The 23,773-nt window shown below is 39.6% G+C and overlaps 3 protein-coding genes and 1 long non-coding RNA gene across 5 annotated transcripts; all 4 read right to left on the bottom strand.

Moving 5' to 3' along the window:
* Positions 1 to 479: 479 nt before the first annotated feature.
* On the bottom strand, positions 480 to 3,220 carry LOC137607824 (oocyte zinc finger protein XlCOF22-like). The gene is made up of 5 exons (XM_068333832.1): positions 3,062 to 3,220; positions 2,547 to 2,682; positions 2,012 to 2,127; positions 1,453 to 1,596; positions 480 to 1,376 (listed from the first exon to the last, which is right to left on the bottom strand). Exons 2-5 carry the CDS (start codon positions 2,644 to 2,646, stop codon positions 699 to 701), a joined length of 1,038 nt encoding a protein of 345 aa, XP_068189933.1. The 5' UTR covers positions 2,647 to 2,682; positions 3,062 to 3,220; the 3' UTR covers positions 480 to 698.
* Positions 3,221 to 3,718: 498 nt separating this feature from the next.
* ndufv1 (NADH:ubiquinone oxidoreductase core subunit V1) lies at positions 3,719 to 8,278 on the bottom strand. Its single transcript, XM_068333831.1, has 11 exons — positions 8,237 to 8,278; positions 7,142 to 7,251; positions 6,975 to 7,057; positions 6,608 to 6,778; positions 6,170 to 6,353; positions 5,843 to 6,032; positions 5,508 to 5,720; positions 4,976 to 5,142; positions 4,797 to 4,878; positions 4,530 to 4,675; positions 3,719 to 3,922 (listed from the first exon to the last, which is right to left on the bottom strand). Exons 2-11 carry the CDS (start codon positions 7,244 to 7,246, stop codon positions 3,845 to 3,847), a joined length of 1,419 nt encoding a protein of 472 aa, XP_068189932.1. The 5' UTR covers positions 7,247 to 7,251; positions 8,237 to 8,278; the 3' UTR covers positions 3,719 to 3,844.
* Positions 8,279 to 9,169: 891 nt separating this feature from the next.
* hcn3 (hyperpolarization activated cyclic nucleotide-gated potassium channel 3) lies at positions 9,170 to 16,865 on the bottom strand. 2 transcript variants are annotated; one of them, XM_068333829.1, is made up of 8 exons: positions 16,727 to 16,865; positions 16,075 to 16,322; positions 13,638 to 14,067; positions 13,377 to 13,538; positions 12,164 to 12,382; positions 11,569 to 11,715; positions 10,778 to 11,018; positions 9,170 to 10,563 (listed from the first exon to the last, which is right to left on the bottom strand). In XM_068333829.1, exons 2-8 carry the CDS (start codon positions 16,197 to 16,199, stop codon positions 10,361 to 10,363), a joined length of 1,527 nt encoding a protein of 508 aa, XP_068189930.1. In that variant the 5' UTR covers positions 16,200 to 16,322; positions 16,727 to 16,865; the 3' UTR covers positions 9,170 to 10,360. The 2 variants fall into 2 exon arrangements, with proteins under 2 accessions (XP_068189930.1, XP_068189929.1); XM_068333828.1 differs by having other exon boundaries at positions 16,075 to 16,858.
* Positions 16,866 to 17,910: 1,045 nt separating this feature from the next.
* LOC137607721 (uncharacterized) lies at positions 17,911 to 19,386 on the bottom strand. The gene is made up of 5 exons (XR_011038031.1): positions 19,166 to 19,386; positions 18,715 to 19,038; positions 18,458 to 18,512; positions 18,253 to 18,364; positions 17,911 to 18,166 (listed from the first exon to the last, which is right to left on the bottom strand). It is a non-coding gene; the product is annotated as an uncharacterized lncRNA (long non-coding RNA).
* Positions 19,387 to 23,773: the final 4,387 nt, after the last annotated feature.

Genomic DNA, 23,773 nt, shown 5'->3' with positions numbered 1-23,773 from the left:
AAATGTTTAAAAAACGACAGCACTTCTTATATCTTAAAAGATTCCTTTTAAGATAAAAGAATCTGACACTTTTTATAGTGTCTGTACTATAAAATATTCTATATTTAAAAGAATCTTGTAAGATTCTTTTAAGATAAAGGACTCTTTTTAAAAAGTAGATTCTTTTATCTTTAGCACTAAAACAACCTTACAACTGTCCATCCACTACTGGCTGTGGCGTCTGCATGGGTTTCCTCCCACCACTGAAAACGTATACTGTATATGAACTGACTAAATTCAATAACTGTGATGATCAATGAATGACTGTGGTTTTGTCATTCTGTGGCTGTGCTATGAAAAACCCTGAATAGTTTTATCTTTACATAAAAAATATTTCCACATTTGAGGATCAAATAACCTACAACTATTCAGATGCAATAGATATACAGAATTATTATAAGGACAATGTGACAAGAGCTCATAAATGACATACATCCGAAGTATATATAAATCATGACTTTTATTCATAAGCATAAACGTCTTTCTAAAAGGAATTGAAAACAGCATTCCAGAAACAACCTCTCTATACTGCATAAACTTGCTTCAAAAACTCATCAGCAAATTTTCAAATGAAAACATACCAAAAGCAAGAACTTTTGGTAACATTCTGCTCATCGTCTCACTAAATGATATAGGACAATTCAGTCTTTTTCTTCATGTTATCTCTGTTCTTCCACCTCCTCTCCTTCAGTGTGGGTGTTCTGATGGGTCTTTAGAACACTCTCTCGTGTAAAGCTCTTTCCACAGACGGGACAGGTGTATCGAGAGCAATGACCCCTGAGCTGCTCAGGTTCAGCATTACCCTGAACATGTTCTTTGCATGTCTGTGTGTGAGCCTTACGAGAGGGATGTCCATGTTGCTCGCGCTTGTGTGCCCGCAGGGAGACAACAGAAGGAAATACAAGGTCACAGTTGGCTTCGGGACAAGGAATCTTGAGCTCCGTTTGTTTCTCACGGGAGGGGCTTCCAACTGTTATACAGTTACTGTACGCTTCATATTCCTCTGTTTCCTCCTCTTGTTTGATCTTCTTGCTGTCAACCACCCCAATCTGAGTCGTATACTTAGGTTTGCGGCCACGCTTTTTCCCCTGCGCCTTAATGTCACAGTTTATATCACTTGCAAATTCTTCCTGATGCCTTAGGAGCTCTTCTTCTGTCTGGAAAGCACGACTACATTTACAGCATTTATAAGTGTTGGTATCATTAGGCACTACCGGGCACTGGGGGTGCACCGCAATGCGATGATTGCGAAGTCTGGAAGGGCTGGGAAACAAGGCACCGCAGTCTATGCAGGGACACTGTCGCTCTCTGCACTCCTTTCGTCTGTGTTTGTTTAGCTGCAAGATATTTAGCATTTATCAGTCATTCTTTACGAAGCATAAACAGGCAACATAAATTTTGCTGCCGTCTCACCTCAGTGACTGTATGGAAGTTTTTCCGGCAGTAAAGGCAGATGAAGGCCTTCTCTTCTCTGTTGTGGGTGGCCTGGTGTCGGCTGAGCTCCTCAGAGGAGGCAAAGCACTTGTCACAGGTGTAGCAACTGAACAGTATATTTGTCTGTAAAATTAAGATACTTGGTTAAAAACATGAAATCCTAACTTTGTGTTCTACTCAGTGAAGAAAGACAATTGGGTTTGCTTTTCTTATTTTTTCTTGAGCTATCCTTATATCGCTCAAAACAGGGATTAAAAATACGAGGCAATTATGCTTTGTAATTCTCAAATGCTAAGTCACTCACAAAATTCCTGTCAATCAATAGGCTGAATTTTACACAATTTCATACTTGATATGGCAGATTTACATTTACAACTCATTTCTGCGACATCATGTTAAATGCATTTGGTCAGAAAAAATAGGAGTCAATTCGATATTTTTTATAAATCGAATTCTAAAGTAGAAATTATATGAGCACATGCATTAACATATGAATTCCTAAGCTGTCTACACTTGAGAACTGATATGCTTTCCATACCAGCTGCAGCTGCTGCTTGTACTGCTCTCGATGACTTTTCCTCATGTGTCTGTCCTTGGCTTTGGGGTTACAGAAGGTAATAAAGCACTGAAAACACTGCAGGCTCTCATGCTGATCTGCACATGAAAAAAAACCCCAAAACAATTGTACGATTACTATTTGAAAGCAGTGATTGGTCAGATCATAGAGAAGCACAATAATTTTTTAAAAAGATCTTTTGCACAATAATGCATGCACATTGATGTATTTTCAGTTTATTATGCATGCCATTTCATTCATGCATTTATCTTGATATTAATGGGGAAAAAATTTTTTTAAGGGAAATTATTTTTTTGCTGTTTGCCTGTTGAAAAGGTTTCCCCTTGAAGTTACTGACATAAGAAAATATTGCTTTATTTATTTAATCATTAATTAATATACACTGTGTTAGCTCTCTTAAATTTGACAGGACGAGCCTGAATGGAATCAGTGATCGACTACTTTGGTCTATAAATTGATCATCATGTATTGAACGTGCATAGAAATGTCATCTTACAGGACTGCAGAGGGACGACCGCTGGTTCAGACTTGATTTCCGTTGAGGTGGATCTCATCTCACTCCCCACGATGACTTGTTCTATCTTCAACATTTCCATGCTGATGCCTACAGATACCAACCCAACGACATAGATCTGAAAAAGGGAAAACAGAAACACAAACAAGGTTGTTGTTGTTTTTGACAGTCTAAGCTAAATGGATGGTTACTGCAGCGGCAGAAACAAAGCTAGCCGAAGAAGATGTGGCGCGAATATTCAGCAAACAGCATTATTCCGGAGAAATAATCAAATATTAGGCTAGCTGACAACAACATAGTGTTATATTGAATATAGTAGTAGGGAATTAATTCATTTCAGACAATCGATGATGAAAAAAGACAACAACCGCTAATGAGGCCTGAGCTAGTGAAGAAGGATGGAAGCAACTTCAACTAATTACAAGCTACAATTACAAGCTAGTCGACTGGACTTCAACATTTTAGCATCATCTATTACTTTACTGTCTTATACTTACTATGGATTTGTACTCATGTGCTTTAAAGCTCCATATGTGAGAAGAATTAATATTAAATTTGAATCCCGTGTGTATGTGGGCAGTTCAAAAACGCCTTCATTTCATATCGAGCGAACCGTCCACCAAAAAGCTGTGCAGGCGTCAGCTCACGTCACGTGGGGTGGGAAAGTCTGCAAACTCTCGCGAGATTACGAGCTGCCTCTTGATGTAATGTTTATTGTAATTTTTGCCGTCTATAGTAGGTGTTTCATCCTTTTTGCATTTCATAACAATACATTTTTTCAAAAAACATGTAATTTGAATAAAATTTAGGCTTCAGTTTCTGATGAAGACCTCAAATTTCAGGTAGACTGCTATTAACTGTATTGACCTAATATTTCTTTAGCTTCACCCAATTATACTGTACACTCAATTCATACTGTATAGATTATAATGTGTAAATGCTGTGCACTAATATACTCTGAATGTCTTATGTATGTTTATATGTACTTTTAGAAATGAGTATATGAGTGTATTTGCACTTTGGTTAGGTGCCAAACTTTTCCTCGTGCAGTGTAGTCACAATAAATTTGAATCCAATCTACTACTATTCTCCACAAGTAAAGCAATAAAAAAAGAATTGAAAATACAACACACAAGATAAGACAAAAATGTAGTTTAAGGTTCACAGAACTTTATTCAGACAAGGAGGACATAAACATTAAACCTGATGATAAGAGAACACATTCTCACTTTAAATAATTTGTGTGAGGCAGGAGAAATACATGAAAGTGTAAAAGCCTTTTAAGCCCTGGCCTGCTTCTGCTGCTGGTATTCAGAAATTCGGCTTTCCATCACAGGCCTGAAGTGTCTAATCAAACCCTGAGAAAACAGGAGAAAGGCAAACAGAATGTTTTAATTGCAAAACTGACATACCACAAGAACAGAGCGTCCAATACAAACAATGTGTGAGTATGTATAAACAAGAAAAGCAGCTAAAACATCCAAAGCTTGGGAAACACTGGTAAAAAAAAAGTAACATTGGTAAAACATCAACTTGTTCATGCCCTAAATTCTCTTGTGCTTCATCACACAGCATGACATTTAAACTCATCTGTTTGCTCTAATATTTCAACAACACAACTTTCTGTGATAATGGTGACCTTTAATTCTCACTGTAATTTGCAGGATGCCTGACTGACGAGCAACACAGAGGGTAACAGATATCAGATTAACCACTAGGGGGACTGACTGAGTACGTGCAGTTCACAAGGTTTGCTTTTGTCTCTGCAAAAACACTTGTGGTTGAAGACGGATTACTTTCTTACTATTTTAAAGTGCCTGTCATGTCATGTCATGTAATGTCAATGATTTGGGGCTTTAGCCTTCAAAAACTCATAAAGTGGAAAGTCTACAATCCTGTAGAGCAAAATTATACTGGTAACTAGGTTAATATACAAGCAATTTTTTTAAGAGTACATGTGTTTACCTGCACTGGCCATGCTGCACCGTCTCCCAAAGCGCAGATAGTGTGTCCCTCAATCTGCTTACTGAGCTCCCAAATCATGTCAATCTCTGCTGCTTTTGCATCGCCTTTCACGAAACGCCACATCATGTTATTCATCCAGTCCACTCCTGAAAAATAAATAAAAAGGTAGTAAAATATTTATAAGTTCATAAAAGGTGCAGTCATTTGTATGCAACAATAAACTCAGTGAAGTGTGCAGTTCAAGAAATATACTGAAATAGAACTTACCTTCTCTGCAGGGTGTACACTGGCCACAGCTTTCATGTTTGTAGAATTCAATCAGGCGGGCGATGGCTCTAATAATGTCAGTCTGCAAAAGCCATGCATCAACCATAACAACAAACGTAACAGATGTTCAAAGATTTATTTATTCATGATGAATTGTGCTGCAGATGTGACAAACGTACCGATTTGTCCATGACGATGAGGGCAGCTGTTCCCAGGCCGGTCTGAGCCTGGATTAGGCCGTCAAAGTCCATCAGCACCTCTTCACACACGCTCTTGGGAATAAGGGGTGTTGAGGAGCCACCGGGGATTACAGCCAGCAGGTTATCCCAACCGCCGCGCACTCCACCTACCAGACAGATGTTGGTAGGAATTAAATAAATAAATGAATCAACTCTTCCATGCACTGCTGTGCTTGCAATAAGCCATCTTAATCTTTTCAGTGCATATCCCCTTGTTGCAGGAACACATAATCACACAAGCAAATGATGCCTCCAGATTTCCTGTTTCCATTAGTTACACTTCACTGCCTACAAAAGGCTTTTATAAATTCACAAGAAAAACTAATAACGTTTTGAAAAATATTACATAAATCATGTCATAGAAACAAACTCTCACCTCCAGTTGAGAGCAATAGTTTAATTATGAAATAAAAAATGACATCTTAATTAATAAGTCCAGCAGGTTTGGATAAATTTTCTGTGTAATATGAACCTGCGTGTCTTTCAATCAGGTCCTTCAGAGGGATAGACATCTCCTCCTCTACGGTGCAGGGATGGTTAACATGACCAGAAATGTTGAACAGCTTTGTGCCAGAATTCCTCTCTCTGCCAAAGCTCAGAAACCATGAGCCTCCACGGCGACAGATGGTGGGCGCCACGGCGACAGTCTCCACATTGGCAACAGTTGTTGGGCAACCAAACACACCTTTAAAAAAACAGGAGCGATGTAGATATTTCAGAACGACTGGTAGGAGTAGGAACATTCAGTAGTAGCCTAAAAATGTTGAGAAAATGTTTCAACTCTGTGTTTCACGCTCTGGAACTCACCCACATCAGCGGGAAATGGGGGCTTTAGGCGGGGCTTCCCCTGTTTCCCCTCCAGAGACTCAATGAGAGCAGTCTCCTCCCCACAGATGTACGCCCCCGCACCACGCATCACAAACACATCAAAATCATAGCCAGAGCCACAGGCGTTCCTTCCAATGAGTCCAGCAGCGTAAGCCTCATTGATAGCCACCTAAAAACAGACAGAATCCGCTTCATTAGTTTACTTCAATAAACTTAATTCAGTCAATTTTTTTTTTTAAACAAATATTTTGGAAATTCCTGACAAAATGCACAATCATTTTAAATTTTACTTTGTCCATATTTCACCTGCAGGTTGGAAGATTCATTGTAGAACTCTCCTCTGATATAGATATAAGCAGCGCGTGCCCCCATGGCCCTCCCAGCCACCAGGCAGCCCTCCACCAGCTTGTGGGGGTCATTCCTCATGATCTCTCTGTCCTTACAGGTACCAGGTTCCCCCTCATCTGCATTCACCACCAGATACTTTGGTCTAAAGAAAGAAATTAAAAGTGACTTGAAATATGAGGTTGTGTAATGAATTATTTGCAGTCTGGTTATTTCTAAATTCATAATTAAACACTAACAGTGAAGTAAATATCAGTGATGTCGACTAATCATGATCATGTCGACTTTTAAGCATCTCAAACCCTTTAACTCTGCTTTCTACATGTAAATTCATAAAATGTCTTAAAAATATCAACCACAACTCAACACATGTCTGTCTTCAACCATCTCCTCACTGACCTCCCATCGCTGGGCTTGTTCATGAAGCTCCATTTCATACCAGTGGGGAAACCAGCACCACCTCTCCCACGGAGACCAGAAACTTTGATCTCATTGAGGATCCAGTCGACCCCCTTTAAAAGCACCTCCTTAGTTTTATACCAGTCACCACGCTTCAGCGCCCCCTTCAGCCTGGAGCACAAATATACCAGCAGGTGAGGATTGTGGTAGTTTTAAGTTTCAACCCAACACAAATTCTTGTCAGGTCATTGAGGTCAAAAAACATATTACTGTTCAGCACGTCATTTTATATTCAATCAGGTTCAGTCAAATAAGTAGCATACTTAATATATTCCAGAGCACGTGTGAACAATATTTGGTCTGTTACCTCCAGTCATGGCGGCCATAAAGGTTTGTAAAAATTCTGTCCTCATCTGCAAGAGGTCCAAATGTTGTTTTCTTAGGAGCACTCTGGAAAAATATGACCAAAAAAAAAAAAAGTTTCCTCCAGCATTATCATTTCAATTTCAGCTTTAAAAAATATAGGTAAGATACCTGCGCTGTGCTGTTAAATCGTGTGATAGCAGTCACTCCAGCTTGGCTCACAGCAGCTGGGGCACGAGCTACCCCACTCACCACTGATCGAGACAGGGAGAGCATCCTTCCTACAGGGAGGGCATACCATAACATGTCAATCAGATCTAAACTAATTAGATTTAACAGAATATCACTATGATCATCATGATTAGGTCTATGACTACATTGCTTTCTGTTTACATAATAAATTATACGTGTCATTGGATTTTTTTTTTAAATTACGAGTTAATATTTTCAAATGTTAGTCAGAACTAGCGTCCCAAGACCAAATGTATTCAGATTTTGAGTTTCAGGTTAGACATCGTGTACTGTGTTAAATGTTGCATTTTTCTCATAAATGACTAAAAACAACAGCATTTTTCTGCTTCTCCAACTGTTCAAAAATAAATATACAGCTGCATTTTCAACAGCAAGAGTAATTATTACATTTATTTTAATGGTCCTATAAACATTTTTTTATTCTAGCTTTCAAACCAGCAACCCAAAAGCAAGCAAATTTTAATTGTGGTACCGTTTCATCAATAGTCGAAATTTGAAAACAAACTTTGTTAAACTTTAATCTTATTGGGAGATTGATAAAAGTTTGCTTTCTATGCTTTAATTTGTAAAAGCATTGTTTTGGAACTTGCGTAACTTCTTATGTGTTGTCATTACGTCAGAGGTATTGACTGGCTGCTAAAAAAGATGAAGGCGAATGCTTGCAGCTTTTTAGCTTTAATACTAAAACGACACTATTTAAGATCCACACACTTGTAAATCTCTTGAAAAATATGGACATTTCTTGAATCCCGTCCGCATTTGCGTGCGTATTTAAACACAGATCTCCGTGTGCACACACCGAGCTGAAGCTAGCCTAGCGCTAAGATTTGTTAGCTAGTGTTTAACCTTGTAATGTCAGAAAAGCAGCGGATTCTAAACGTAACTTTAAAATCTCCACTGACCAACATAATAAGAGTATGTTGATAACCATATAGAGCCAGTTCAATAAAAGGTCATCAAAAACAATGAAAGGTTTGCGTGATGTAAGTTAGCAAAACAGGCTGTGTTACGAACCTTCTCTGTGTCCTGAGCTCCAGAAATCTGAACCGGATATGGATGGACCCCGGACCCGGAAGTTGTCATCAACAACAAACCCGTGGCGACGAGGCGGCCAATTTGACTACAGATGAATTACACAACCTTTGGGCGTTGCTGCCACAATCCTGTTAACTATACACCTTTCAAAACAGGTACTCTCATAAGTTGTTGTTTGTGTGTATTTACAAGACTCCTTAATACACAAATAAGATAAATATGCAGAAAGCATTGATCATCCTAACACACGATGAATTATTAAAATATTGACATGTACGCCAATATATACTGCCTCTGTCTATGTATGGTATGATAAAATATAACTTTAGTTTGAAATTGTTTTTTTATGCTAAATCATTAGAAATTAGACATTATATATTAATTAGCTTTAACTTATATATTTAACTATAGCGAATAACAGTTTTGTAACTGATTATTTTTTAAATGACTGACACTATATTATGACGTCATAATATAATGTGTATGTTACACATGTGATACATTAAATATGCATGCTGTGTATACACAGTATGTATACAGTATATACAGGTATACTGTGTGTGCGTTTGTGTGTGTGCGCGCACAGTTGATAAAGTTAGAGATGTTAAATTATTCTATATAATCATAATTCTTCTGCATCTTATATGGATGATTATTCAATTTTACTTATTAATGAAAGTACAGCAGTGGTGTTGTTTGTGTCTGTGCGTGCATGTGTGTGTGTGTGTGTGTGTGTGTGTGTGTGTGTGTGTGTGTGTGTGTGTGTGTGTGTGTGTATGTGTACATACTAATAGGCAGTTATACAATAACGTTTTTAAAACAAACTTCATGTGAAAAACAAAAAGTACTTGATGCCATTTTTAGGAAGGGTAGAAATTGCTTTATTTACATGAATTTAATATGAAAATTATTAATCAGAAAATTCCAATTGCGTGATGACATTTAATAACAAGGTCTTTGTTCTGTACATATTTGAAAAAATACACAGTATTAGTGAATTCAGTAATAATAGCATACTTGACAACATGTTAAAGGTGAGTATGCTCTGTATCAGTACTTCTTCCTGTTGCAGAATTAAGATCAGACTATTTATTTTTTAATGTTAAGTCTATTCAAAATCATCAAATTATTTTTGAAGTAGAAACTTGTTTTAGTAGTTTTTACAGTAGGAAGCTCAAAGAAAACATTTTCTGCAAAAATTTGCCTGTGATTTAATGTGCACAACAGCGTTTTCTGAAACTGAATTACCAGCATAAATTTTCAAGATGAAGATGCAGAAGATGCATTAAACTCACAGAGGTGCTACTGAAATGGCCTTGAGCAAATCACCTGACCCCTAGCTACATGGGCCAAACCCATCACTTTGACATGCCTCTTGATTTATTTCATATTTATAGATATCTTTGCCTGCAAATGGGATAAAAGACTGCAAAAGAGGACAAATACAATAAATATTAAAAAAATATGCAAGAGAGACACCTTTAAATTCTGGATTGTAAATTATTGAATCATAAAGCGTGCCTCTTCATTTGCAGGTCTATCTCTTAGTATCAAATGTGAGCACAGTGAGATGTGGAGTTTAAACAATGATGTTTGTAATCGTGCACAATCTGTCTCTGTACAGTTATTACATCACAACAGCTTATCTTCAATATACATCCGTATTAAACCCTGACTAGACGCAGCCCTACAGGCCCAAGGGATCATATGAATCAGCGCTACATACAGCTGTATGATGAATCTCCAGCTGGTGCTCTAGTGCGTATCTAATATCTCGTATGAATGATGAAACTGCGGTCAGAAAGCTGCAGATGACTGAAAATCTGAAACCAGTATTTACATTTGGAAATGCAGGTGTTGCCAGTGTACAGTTTGTGAATTACACAATAGATTTATGAGCATGAGACACAAAAAAATTACAATTTATGGAGAATGGAATAGCTAAATTGAATCTTTAAGTGCAGTAATAATATGTTATTGCATGTAATGTTGGGTTTTAATGATTTAGGATGGAGTAGAGCAAGCAGCAATGAGTGAAATTGTCATTAATTTCTTTATTATAACTAAAGTTCTGGATATTTTTTTTTGTTAGTGCTGAGGTTGTTACTCAGCTGGGGGAGGCACATAACTGGGTCTGCGAGCGACCCGACCGAGTCGGTCCACAGCCACGCTCTCAAATGCCCTCCTCATCAGGGGGTGTTCCTCCAGGACCTCGTTGAAACTGTCCACGCTCAGAGAGTAAAGGCGACAGTAGGTTTCGGCCCTCACGGTGGCTGTGCGTCGCCCTTGGGTCAGCAGGCAGATCTCTGAAGGCGGGGGGAATACGTTTAAAACCATAAGGCAGTGAAAAATATAAGATTTCACATAAAAATTATAAATCTAAATATTATTTTCTGTCATGTTTAAACCAAAGGATTCATCAATTATTTGTTAAAAAGTCTTTGTCGAAATAATAGATAATGAAATCCACCAGAGCTTTGAATGTATTAGAAACACTTGACATTAGTGACAAATAATTACCCCCAAAATGTGCACCATCGTTGAGTGTGATCTCCTTGCTGCCCCGTGGGATGACGGTGACAGTGCCATGTTGGATGAAATACATTTTGCGACCCAGCGTTCCCTCTCGTATGATCAAGTCTCCAGGTTGGAAGACCTCGAAACGCAGCTTGGTGAGGATCACTGTCACAAAGTGAGGGTCGGTGTTGGCAAAGAGTGGCATGTTGGCCACCAGCCCCCGGCAGTTATAGCTAACGATCTCCTACAAGGGGGGAGGAAAAGAAAAGAAATGGAATTAAGGGCAGGGAAATTAACGTCTTACATTAATAATTCTTTGTGTTTCAGAAAGTGACAGTCACTATTGAGCAAGTATGCTGATAATCGATTATGTTGTTCAAACTTCATAATTGTTAGGAAATTATTCTTTTCTTTATAGAATATTAAATTAAATATGTTATATATAAATTAAATTATATATGAGTCTGGATTTGTTATTTAAATAGATATTTAACATTTTTTGATTGACCTTTTTTTTTTATTTTTTATTTTATTTTATATGCTTTATTAATCCCCAAAGGGAAATTACTGGCACAGTTAGTTAAATCAAATGCATTTGTATTTTAGCAAAATAATCCCAATCCCATAAATGAGCTTTGAAATTAGGCTTAAACATAAAGTTTCTCATACATAGTAAAAAAAAAGTACGATGCCCTTCGGCCTTTATCGATAGATAGTCATGTGACGACAAAAGAAGGAGAAAGGAGAGAGAGCGAGAGGAGGGACTCACGTCAGAGGTTTAATGAATCACAAACCTCCTTAAGCGGATCACTGAGCTCCCCCAGGATGCTGTCCTCATCAAACATTTTGCCTTGGAATCGCTGCTCGTAGTAATCATGAATTCTTTGTCTTACATCTGCCGGCAGCTTATGAAACGACATGTACTGCTCCACTTGCTTATACTGCAAACATTCGCACAAAGCACACGGTGATGTGACCTTCATGAGAATACAGTCGAGATTCCACCGGGGCGAACGTCACATTTAGTCACATTTCCTACCATGTGTTTGTCGAATTATAATCACAATTATAATCATTTATTGTATTTGTCAGGCAGTGTTTTTTTAAGTGGATTACAAACTCATTTGTAATGGGCATTAGCAAACAGTGATCACCAACAAAACCACTGCCGTTTGTCCATCATCTTGCAAAAATCCCCTGGAGAGGATCACGGCAGGGCCACAAAATCCATTAGATTATACAAATATTCTCTTTGCTTTTGGCACAATTTCTACAAAATAAAGCACGAAATGAAACATGTGTGCTTCCTGTAACTTCAGTCAGAATCACGTGATCATACATGTGCGTTTCCTCAGATAAACAAAAAAAGCATCTCACAGTGACGATTACCTTCTCCTGATACTGACGATGTGATGCATCAAGGGACTGGACCAGGTTGGTGGCGTGACCGAGGAACATGGCGTAGCAGGTGGCCCCCACCACCATGCTGATCATGGTGAGCCAGACGTCGCTCATGCCTTCAGGAGGGTGAGCTCCATATCCTATACACAGCATGTGACTCATGGCCATGAATAAGGCGTAGGAGTACTGGATGTGCCAGGTTGAATTCTGAATTAAAACAGCAAAGATGTTAAAGTTAAATAAAGTTGGATTATGTCAATATTAATGTGCAAATCTGTTAAAAATAAATGCATGAATCTAATCCCTTCATCTGGATCTGAGATGGGACAGTTGCATTTCTTTCACAAGTTTATGGTAATCATAAAAAACTAACAGTGTCATGCATCTTGGAAAAATAATTCCTATTTCTGCCCCTTTATCAAAATCCACACCAGGATTGAAGAGAATGTTCCTTGTTGCACATCCATCCCTCCTGCGAAGTTTAATCAAAATCCTTTTTTTGTGTAATCCTGCTCACAACCTGAGGCTATCGGCGATTTTGGTCTTATTATGGTACGGAGAAGGGCTCGGAATTCCCAGAAGCTCTCAGGAATTAATCTAAATAGTTGGGGAAATGTGACTAAACCAACACTTTGACATTACGTGAGTCACATTTTCTTAGATGAGACTGATGCCACTATAACGTCCGAGCACGCAGTCAGCTGGCGTAGCATAGCATAACCGAAATAGACAATCATTTTGCATTTTTGGTTTTTGCATTGTTAAAATCAACTTAATAAAATGTGTTCATGAGGGAAATTTATAGTAGTGAGTCCAAAATGTCTTTTTCTGTGTTTTTTCCCCAATATAGTGAAGCTAGGCTAATTAGCTGCTGGTTTTAGCTTCTTGATTACAGTAAAGAATGTGGAAAAGAATCAATATTCAAGTATCAACAAAAACCAAGCAGCGAATGCAAAAAATCATTTTCCTCCAAATAAGAATATTTGATTTATTTGATAATTAATGTTTTATTTTCTTGACTATAAGGCGCACCTTCAATGAATGGCCTATTTTAAAACTTATTCCATATATAAAGGACACTGGATTATTAGGTGAATTGTTGGTTTTTGAAAAAATTAAAAGCTTTTAGGTGCTCCTTATAGTGCGGAAAATACTGTAAGACAATTTGTGCGCGTCTGTATTTAAATAAAAATGTCCTTACCACCATGTTATTTATGGACACCCAGCAGTCTGGGGGGAAGTCTTGCAGCATCGGCACCATGAAGGTCAGGCACCCGTCCCAGTGGCACAGCAGCAGCATCATGCCGATCAAGTTGACGATACGCACCACCGCGCTGGCCAGGTCGTAGGTCATGTGGAAAATCTGACAGCGAGAAGAACATTAAATTCTGTTTTCTACATCACGATGAGCCTTGTGTGTTCATCTGCCCCCCCCCCCCCCGTCCTCCTTCTCCGTCTTCACCTCTTCCCACTGGTGGATGTAGCGGATGAGGCGCGACAGCCGGAGGAGACGCAGCAGACTGAGGATCTTGGTGAAGCGAACGATGCGGAGGGCGCGGGCGGTGCGGTACACGTCGGACGAATCCTGCAGCGACTCCAGGTCCACCACCAGGAAGATGTAGTCGACGGGGATGGAGGAGATGAAGTCCACCAGGAACCACGTGCGCAGGTAATGGATGCGGATCTCTTTGGGGTCCAGGATGATGTGGCTGTCGTCTCCCGCGATTCCCGTTCGGAAATTTAGAACCAGGTCGGTAAGGAAGAGCGTGTCGGACAGGACGTTAAAGGTGACCCAGGGCGTCGTGTTCTGATCTTCAAAGAAGGTGATTCCCCAGGGAAGGATGACCAGATTACTCATCATCAACACGAGCACCACGATGTCCCAGTAAAACCTGGACAGAGGAGGAAAGACTCTCATCAGATCACGTCTTAACTTTGGACACAGACTCTGAGGTTTCTAAATAAACTAGAATGAAAGTTTTGGCTTCTTGTTTTTAGAGTTTTAAAGGTTACGGTTACCATAGTTACAAAATAATTTTAAAAATTCTTCTTGACATATTTTTTCTTTGTGATATTAATTGGAGATGCATTTGACATTTTATCCTTGGATGCTGTCGGGTCAGTTACAGCCTCTTTCGGGTCTTTTAGTTTTAGCATCACGCTAATCAGACAGACATAAGCGTGACATCATTCTTCAGATCCGCGCCGCTTACGTTCCAGAATTTGAAACAGTCATTAAGAGGAAGTGACCTCCTCCTGTCAGGAGCAGCGCGTCTCACGCGGACGTTGATTCCATCTCGTAGCGGCTCCTGTCACTGGAGGAATGCCTCTCATCAAAGATGCATGAGGTTTACCTCATCGGGGATGATCTCATATCGGTGAAGACAATGAGGAAGAGTAAAGACCCGGACATGTCTGATATGGACGTCTGTGCTGAGTGGCTGTACCCATCACTGCTTCATGTCACACATCCTCCCCCCGGTGTCCAGTGTCTCCTATACAGTTCACTGCACGGTTTGGGTTTCCTTACCAACAGTTTCCATCAAGTGTCACTCGCTTTAGGTCTCTCTCTGTTTCACTAGAGACACAGTTACAGAAAACGAACCTATTTTAAATTACTGTCACTCCTGAGAACGACTTCCTCCAGCCCGGCCCGGAGCTGATTGGTTGGTTCCGACTGAGGTTTATCCCTCCATGTCTCGCAGGAGAATTCATTCTGCTCTATAAAATACATTTTCAACAATCTGTCGTGAACGAGGCGGAGGAGCAGCTTAAAATATTGCATTTAAATCTGACTTATTATATAATTATGTGGTAAACTATCTATTTACTATCCTAAATATATATTTTCTGTTGCATGTTTGTATATATTAAAGTTTTTTTGACATGTCAGGCGTCTCTTCATATAATAGCCTTGAAGAACTGACAAGAAGCCCCGTGGTTAAAATATGGCCGTTTTTACTCCAACGAAGACGATTTTTTGAGACAGTTGTCGGACAAAAGCCAATCATCTCTCTTTCTCTGTGCATGTAAGCGATACGCACGCTGGATAAGAGGATCATAGCAATCTCAGATTAACCGATTTGCTTATTTATCAATTTGAAAAATGATAAGTATCATTAAACGAGAACCATGAGTGCCAGAAGTGTTGTTTTTTAAAAGGGGAAGGTTGGAGCATAAGGTTTAAGAAGAGGCAGGCTTTCAGTAATCCCCCCCACCCCACCCCTTCAGCTGTCTGTATTATTGCATAATAGAGTAAGATTGGAATTATAGGGATTCTTATGGGTAATAATCCCCCCCTGTTTATCCTCTCTCTCTGGCGTAGGCCTGATGTTTAAAAATTGTTTAAATTTGATGGAGGCTATTATTAGAGGCGGCACAGACGGTTTGGGTGAGCGTGATCGCTGAATGCTGTTCAAAAAAAGCCCCCCAAAGCTGAAACGAGAAAGCAAATCCTCACAAAATGAGGCCCGAATCGAGCAAGGAATGAGTGGATGTTAGTCAGATTGGATTTATTGGATTAAATCTCTTAAATTATCAGTATCAGTTGATGCGTTTCTTCTGCCCCCACCCCACCCCCCATGTAAACAAGGAAAAAGGAAGTCACCCATTGGACGATTAATCCAGATGATCTTGCCCTATATACTGTATCACTAATCACATCCCTTCATCGCCTTATCATGGGTGAGGAGCCATGGCGTCAGTCTGCCCTGGAGAAAGCGAATCCGAGCGTCTCGACTGGGTGTTTTCCAAGAAATGTGTGTAAGATCAGCCACAAAAAAGAGAATCCTGTGAATTGTGTTTACGTTTTTGTCCAGTTTCTGTCATGAAATGTGGAAAAAAAATTCAAATAAATACTGAAATTGAGGAAATCCAGTGATGCTCAGATGTTGTGTTACCTGAAGTCGCTGTAGGGGTGGATGATCCACACTCCAAAGCTCTTCACCCTGGCCTGTTCAGCAGCAACACCTTTATGACTGCCAAACATACGCAAGGAGAACTTGTTGACCCCCGGTTGCAGCATGGTTCCAAACTGCCTCTGGAAGTAGGTGGACGGCTCCTGGGGGCCCTCATCTCTGCCGCTCTCGGCCTCGGCGTTGGGGTCCAGAAGGCCGTCAGGATCCGCCGTGTAGTCGTCGTTGTGGGTCTGGACCAAGGAGAAGAGAGTCTTTGTCAGATCGCTCCTTTTGTCCGTCTTCGGGGACGGGGTGGTTGGGGGGGTCGTCCTCTGGGAGCCACTTCTCCATCTGGAGAAGCGGAGGCTGCTCCAGCTGCGGAACCTGGGGGTCTCTGCTTTGTGAGCCGGGCTCTCGACGGCGCCTCTCTGGTCATCGTTGGCCCTGGGGAGGCTGGACATTTTTTTACACCTTACACTTTACACCACAGGCAAACACTGGGGGAATTCTCCCTGAAATTTGACTTGCAGGGATTTCACTTCTTAAAGTTTACAGAAACTTCCAATTCCATGTCCTGCATCATGCATCAAGATGTAAAGACAAAATATTTTGCAGCTTGAAACATACATGTGTAGAAAAATAATAGTAATCTCACAAGAGTAATCCTCAAAAAGTTGTGACGTCCATTAAAAAGTAGTTTCCTGGGATTACTGAATCCTGTTCCACTGGAAATAAAATAGGTATTGTGTCCGCTTCAGTTTGAGCATGACAGGACGGACGCAGATTGACGGACAGGGCTGACAGCAGCCTTCAATAATCGGCTTGTTGGCATAACTGCGTCCTCTCACCTCTCTCTTCCTCCTCCTCCTCCTCTTCCTCCTCCCGGGCGGACAAACCCTCCCTCCTGCGGGACCGGGCAGCGGCTCGTTTGTGCAGCCAAATTATAGTTTAATTATACCGATGAAAAACTTTACAGCAGAAGCTTTAAATGTTCATAATAACAGAAAAATAATCAATAAAAAAATCATAATTAATCTACTTTTTTTTAAATTATTTATCTTCTGTGCCATGTTTTTGACACAGCTCTAAGCTTAAACATTAATATTATTATTTCAGAACTTTAAAAAAAGAAAATTGTCCTTGATTTACCTTATAATACAAAACGTCAATTATTTAAAAAGTTAATTAGCCTGTTGTAAACGTAACTATTAGATCCGATGATTTATTCAATGATAGAACGCACGAATCGGGAATAAATGTGACGTCACGTGTCTCATTTAGTTCTAATTATGAATTCGTTCATTTGAAGGAAATGTTCGTTAATTCGTTAATTATAAAACTACACCTTGAATAGATAAATAATATGTGCCTTAGACAAAACCAATCGATTACAGAAACAGATTAATGTTTGATGAAGAGTCGAGTTAAAGTTGGAGGGGAACAGATGATTGAGGTCAGCCTTTAAAAAACCCACTTCCGTCTGTTTAAGTCATTAATTATTGAATTCAACCGCCTTGTGAACAAACGCAAACAAACAAACAAACAAATAAATAAATAAATAGATACAGATAGATAGATAGATAGATAGATAGATAGATAGATAGATAGATAGATAGATAGATAGATAGATGGATGGATGGATGGATGGATGGATGGATGGATGGATGGATGGATGGATGGATGGATGGATGGATGGATGGATGGATGGATGGATAGATAGATAGATAGATAGATAGATAGATAGATAGATAGATAGATAGATAGATAGATAGATAGATAGATAGATAGATAGATAGATAGATAGATACCTATTGTAGATAGATAATGAGTTGCTCAGCACTGCCCCCCCGTGTTCACTATGATACCTGCAATTATCAAATAAGGAAGGCGAGTTGTCATTAACGTGTCAAAGGTTTTTATTAAAAATCCACTCGGTGTCAGCGTTACAAACAGTGTGCTCTAAACAACATATAACAAATAATAACTAATAACTAGTGGTATTAGAGACTTGTGTCTTTTGTGGTATTTTATTTTATTTTTTCTGGATGGCTCGATCATCTCCAGAAGTTATTCTGCTTTTGGACCACATAATTTCCTGCAAAACAAAGTGAAGCAGTTATTATTCAATCTGTTGATGTTGATGTTTGTTTTCTGGTGACAAGAATCTTTTTTATGACTTACACAGCTTCAGGGTTCTTCTTTACAAATTTGCATACTTGGCTGGGATCACTCAGTTGTGTCTTTAATTTTTTGATGTCTTCACTCCAGGACTCTGATTCTTTCTTTTGGTCAGCTTAATGAAAGAAAGAAAAAGAAGTGTTAGATCAGACTGTTTTCTCCACCCGCTGTGATCAGAAGTTATCTCTGAAGAATCAAGGAGTTACACCTTCAATCTGCGTTTGTTCCTTCTGGATTTTTTCAATTGCTCCAGCATTTTTTTCCTGCAATATAAAGAAAGAAACGTCAGAAACTGTAGCTGTCATAGAAAATATGAAAACTGTGAAGTATTTATGATTCATCTAATTATTTATTATTTGTCGGTTAAAATTCATTCATTCCTTCACGTTGAATATGAGAAAAAAACAACATTCTATATGTGAAAGCACATCAAATAGTAAGAAAATAATGACAAAAACTCTTCACCTTCTTATCCTGACAGTCATTGTGTTGCGCTGTCCTCTCCTTGAGCTTCTGTTTGGTGTTGACCACCTCATTCTTTATGGCTATAATATCCTTATTTAACACAGACAGCATCTTTTCCATCACCCCTCTGTCAAAGTTTAATTTAGTGTAATCTTCATAAAGGACAGCTAGCCGAGCGTTCTGAGTGAAGGATGTACTGTTGTGCATTGCCTTCATTGAATTTTGGCCAATGATGACCACCACCAGTCCCATGGACAACATGGTGGCTAAGATGGATAAAAACCAAATAATCCTCATAGGAGCTGCAATGGCGACACTGAAAGCCTGAAAACAGAGACAACAGGACAGAGATCAATAACACCTGCAGGTGTAGAGATGACAGGAGTGTGTTGACAGGGTGTTGGTGTTAGAGTGATAAATTAGTGTAATTCTAAGTGATATATCTGCTTACCTTTCTTTGGTAGAACCAACCTTCTGCCTCTCTGTCACGCAAAAACATCAAGCTGCAGGCTAACAAGTGATCTCCTTCTAGTGTTAATTCAAGCTGCCCTCTTCCGTCTTCTTACCTTCACTTTAATCAAATGTTCAACCACATTTCATACCAGAAACCAGTTGAACAGGCTGAACACTTGTTTCATCCTCTAGATTCGCAGACTACAAACTGACGTCACAACTCGACTCAGTGAAACAAAGACAAGCCAGAGTTTGAAACGGAACTATCAGAGGTTGTTGACTTAGTGTTCACAAGTGTTCACGCCCGCAGTGAATCAGATTTGACAGGTATGTGCAGGAAAACAGTAACCTGTATCAGTTCTTAGTCCAAGATCCAGATAGAGTCCTGATCAAACCAGTTCCCTGGAAATACTTTATTCTTTTTTTTTTTCTGCTGAAACTGGTGCGGCTGAAATATGGGAACGTCTGCGTCTGACCCTCTGGTGTACATTTACTGTACTTGAACTGATGCAAACTGTCTTCATCAAGTCACTTTAAGACCAGTCTGACCAGCCTGACAGGTGGTGTTGGATGAGAAGAACGTCAACCTAATGTCTAACCCTACCGTACCCTAACTCACTAACCCTAACCCCCGAACCCTAACCCGAACCCTAACCCCCTAACCCTAACCCCCTAACCCTAACCCCCTAACCCTAACCCCCTAACCCTAACCCCCTAACCCTAACCCCCTAACCCGTACCCCAACCCCCTAACCCGAACCCCCTTACCCGTACCCCAACCCCCTAACCCGAACCGTAACCGTAACCCTAACCCCCGAACCCTAACCCCCTAACCCGTACCCCAACCCCCGAACCCAAACCCAAACCCCCCAACCCTAACCCTAGTCTAACTCTAACCCCCTAACCCTAACCCCCGAAACTTAACCCCCTAACCCTAACCCCCTAACCCTAACCCCCTAACCCTAACCCCCGAACCCTAACCCCCTAACCCTAACCCCCTAACCCAAACCCAAACCCCCAACCCTAACCCTAGTCTAACTCTAACCCCCTAACCCTAACACTGGTCCAGCCCTAACCCCCTTAACCCTAACCCTAGCCTAACCCTAGTCTAACTCCAACCCCCTAACCCTAACCCTAGTCTAATCCTAACCCCTTAACCTAACCCTAGCCTAATCTTGACCCCCTAACTCTAACCCGAACCCTAACCCACCATACCCTACTCCTACCCCTAGCCCCCTAACCCACCATACCCTACTCCTACCCCTAGCCCCCTAACCCAAACCCTACTCTGACCCTAAACTGTGCATCTTGTTCAGGCTGATCAGACATTTCATTAAAAAGTAAATAAAATTGAATTAAAATTGAATGAATTAAATGAAACTGATTGGATTACATCGTACATATTTATCTTAGGCGTGTGACAAAAGCAATTATTAGGCAATTATAGGATGGAATTTTCTACCCAAATGCAGGTTGATGTTAGAAATTTGGATAAAGAATCAAGGTTTGTCTGTAATATACGTGAGAAATAATTAAAAAAAATAAGTAAGTAAAATAAGGTACATAAAAGCAACTGTGATTTAATATATATTAGAGTGAATATGAATTCAACGGATCTCATTGGCAGTTGCAGATTTTATTGCTGATAATAGGTCACATTTTACAGGATGGGAACGGTTACACATAGTTATGCATCACGTCAAAACGATTCATATATATATAGAAAGATATAAAGCCCATAATGCAGCCTCAGTTGTTTATGAACTAGTCTAACAGGTGGTACGCAGTAAGAGACTCGCTGGCATTCACTGACATCCTTCTTCCCCCCGATGTAAAATACCAAAGCAGGATCTGGAACAACAACATGAGATGTTGAGCGTCTTCTGACACCACAGATCAAACTCACATAGTTTTTAGAAGCAGAGATTGAGGGAGTTTATGTCCCTGTTTATCTACTGGAGACACATCACAAGTGTTTTGCTTCTGCTGCATCTTCCTCCCAACCAAGTTATTCAGCCTAAAAACCTTCACCAACTCGCAAAACTAACAAGATTCTACTCTTTTTTTTTTCAGTTTCATAAAAACTCAACGTATTTAACAAGAAACTTTATGTCATCCTGTATAAAATGTGTTTAATTCACATGAAAATTGAAGCATCTGCAATGATTTTAAGTGAAAATAGATTAATAGTAAATACATTCAATATATCGCATTATTGTATGCACTTTATATACTTTTAGTTAATGTTAGAACATTGCATCATGTTATGAAATACTCATATGTTCTGCATGAAAAGCCTGTATATCGCTTTAAACTTTGATTTTTTTATTTTATTTTAAATGAGGTACAAATCAAACTAAAGCATAAAGAACTTATGTTTGTCTTTTCTCCTTCATCATTGATCCTTTCATGTAATTTCCCTCATCTTGTGTCTTTACTGTTGGGGCGATGAAACGTCATGATCTTTGTGAGTTTTCTTAAAAACAAGATGCTGTTTTTGTTTTGGGCGTCACATTAGAAGACATCACCACTTCAGAGATCTGCCTGTCTGGTGAACCCCCCACAGAAACACCCACAGCCATCATCATCATCATCATCATCATCCCTTCCACTTCTGGGTGTTTCACACAGAGAGACTCGCTTTCATCACATTCGGCTGCAGCTTCAGTCTCAGTGTGATTTTTTTTAATCAACTTGTTAAAGAGGGATTAAAGCAGAGCCATGATTTCAAACCGAGGCGCTGCAGCGTTGTGGATAATGGCACTGATGATTCTTCATAGTGCAGAGTTTGGAGGTAATTTCTTCTTCTTTGAGAGTTAATTCTAAAGGAGCTCCTCATATTCTGGTGATGTTTACTCCTGCCTTTCTTGGTTTTAACAGAAACCCAAAGCAGCTCTCTCAATGAGCCTGATGTCCCGTTCCCACCCGCCCGTCCCACCAGCGGGAACCTGGCTGCCATTTGCCATCACGCTCAGGGTCGTCCCAGATACCCTGTGAGCTTCTTCCAGGATTCTGTTGCCAGCCACTTCCGCCGCCGGGGAAAAGCCATCAACCGTCTGGAGTCGTGGTACGCTTTGTGTTGCAGTGGAGGGGCCCCACAGCTGGGCCCCCAGGTCCTCTGCTGTGCCCAACAGGCTGTAAGTGGTGTTTTTGTTTGTGTAGTTTAGAAATTGACACCAAAATCACTTTAATACTGTGATTATTATTTTATTTGATATAAACTGCACTGTCCTAGCCATATATGTAAGTTTTTATAGGTAGGTTAGGCTAAAATAGAACAACTGCTGGATTCTATATTCAACTAAATGGTTTAAATATCACAAAATGTTTAATTTGTGAAAAACTGTAAATATGCACATGTTTATCTTTTTTTCTGTTAAAAAAACCCAAACAAAAACGTGGTAAATGTTTTACATACTTATTTCCAAATATAGTAAGAGAATGGTTATTACAGAGAATAAATGTGTTTCGTCCAGTGGAAACAAGCGCTGTCCTTCTTCTGTGTGGACGAATACTCCACCATGACGCTCCCGTATGAATGCTGTGCAGACAGAGGTGATGCTCGCTGGACGTGCTTCAACAGCCTGCTGCCAAACCCAAACTACAGCCCAACGGCAGGGTACACTGCACCCCCAGTCCCCCAGCAGCCAGGATTCATCTTCAATGCAAATGCTTGTTGAAACAAAATCTAACAGTTGACAGCAGTGGTTCCACAGGTTTTATTTATGCTGGTGAGTTTATGCCACGGTTAACAGAAGTTATTATTTTCACTGCATGTACAAGTATTTTAATGAAAACAGAAGACTTTGCAAATGATCACGAACATAGCTCACATTATGTCCTGAATTCTTTTCACAGTTTTTACCATGCTGTATTCCATATTATATAAATACAAAAAAATAAAAGTTTTCAGACGCTTTTTTAAAAATGTTGTTATTTATTTCCACTGAACAATATTATATGGGTTTCTGGTCATAGAATAATTATTATGACTTCAGCTGAAGTGGTTCTGTAAGGATAAATAAGAAAAATCTGTTCTAAAGAAATTCATCACTTTTCAATGCGATAGAATGACCACCAGGGGTCGCTGTTGGCCATATCGGCAAATATGTGACAGTCACTGAACAAAAATCAAAATGAAAAGTTTGGATATGTTCTCACGGCTAATAGAGTTATACATTAAGTATTTCAGAAATATTCTCTTGAGTCTTTTTATAATGTTTGATTGAAATATTTTCTGGCCTACGTCAGAATGTAAACCAAAACGAGAAATAATTTTAAGTGGAACGCGAAAAACCAGGATGACACTTCCGGCCTGGCTTCAAAATAATACAGCAGTCTGAACGCTTACTTTGACTACACTCTTTTAAAAGGTTGATGTTTTACTTTGTCTGTTATGAAACTGCTCTTCCACTTCAGGAGTCACAGCCCCGAAGCTCCAATCTTCCCTGGAACTATTTTAGCCTCCACCTTCATCCATGCATAATGAAATAATGAAAACTAGAAATTTTCCAACTGGACAACAATATAAACAATATATACGCATAAAGATATGCGTTGGTACCCAAGTATGCTATTTTCATTTATCTTATTTATTATATATTACA

This window comes from Antennarius striatus, chromosome 14 (assembly GCF_040054535.1).
Source record: "Antennarius striatus isolate MH-2024 chromosome 14, ASM4005453v1, whole genome shotgun sequence".
NCBI lineage: Eukaryota > Metazoa > Chordata > Actinopteri > Lophiiformes > Antennariidae > Antennarius > Antennarius striatus.
Note: the sequence above shows the minus strand (reverse complement) of the source record. Positions and strands in the feature narration are given on the sequence as shown.

Bases quoted from the DNA above. Each gene is read 5' to 3' on its own strand.
- LOC137607824 (XM_068333832.1), bottom strand. From the start codon at position 2,646: ATGGAAATGTTGAAGATAGAACAAGTCATCGTGGGGAGTGAGATGAGA. The intron at 1,597-2,011 runs GTATGGAAAGCA...TTAATTTTACAG, and splicing joins ACAAGCAGCAGCTGCAGCTG to ACAAATATACTGTTCAGTTG. The intron at 1,377-1,452 runs GTGAGACGGCAG...AATATCTTGCAG, and splicing joins ACTTCCATACAGTCACTGAG to CTAAACAAACACAGACGAAA.
- ndufv1 (XM_068333831.1), bottom strand. From the start codon at position 7,246: ATGCTCTCCCTGTCTCGATCAGTGGTGAGTGGGGTAGCTCGTGCCCCA. The intron at 7,058-7,141 runs GTATCTTACCTA...ATATTTTTCCAG, and splicing joins GATTTAACAGCACAGCGCAG to AGTGCTCCTAAGAAAACAAC. The intron at 6,033-6,169 runs GTGAAATATGGA...GTCTGTTTTTAG, and splicing joins ATGAATCTTCCAACCTGCAG to GTGGCTATCAATGAGGCTTA.
- hcn3 (XM_068333828.1), bottom strand. From the start codon at position 16,532: ATGTCCAGCCTCCCCAGGGCCAACGATGACCAGAGAGGCGCCGTCGAG. The intron at 13,539-13,637 runs GTGAAGACGGAG...TCTCGCTGTCAG, and splicing joins ACATCCACCAGTGGGAAGAG to ATTTTCCACATGACCTACGA. The intron at 12,383-13,376 runs GTAAGGACATTT...GTTTTAATTCAG, and splicing joins TGTCCATAAATAACATGGTG to AATTCAACCTGGCACATCCA.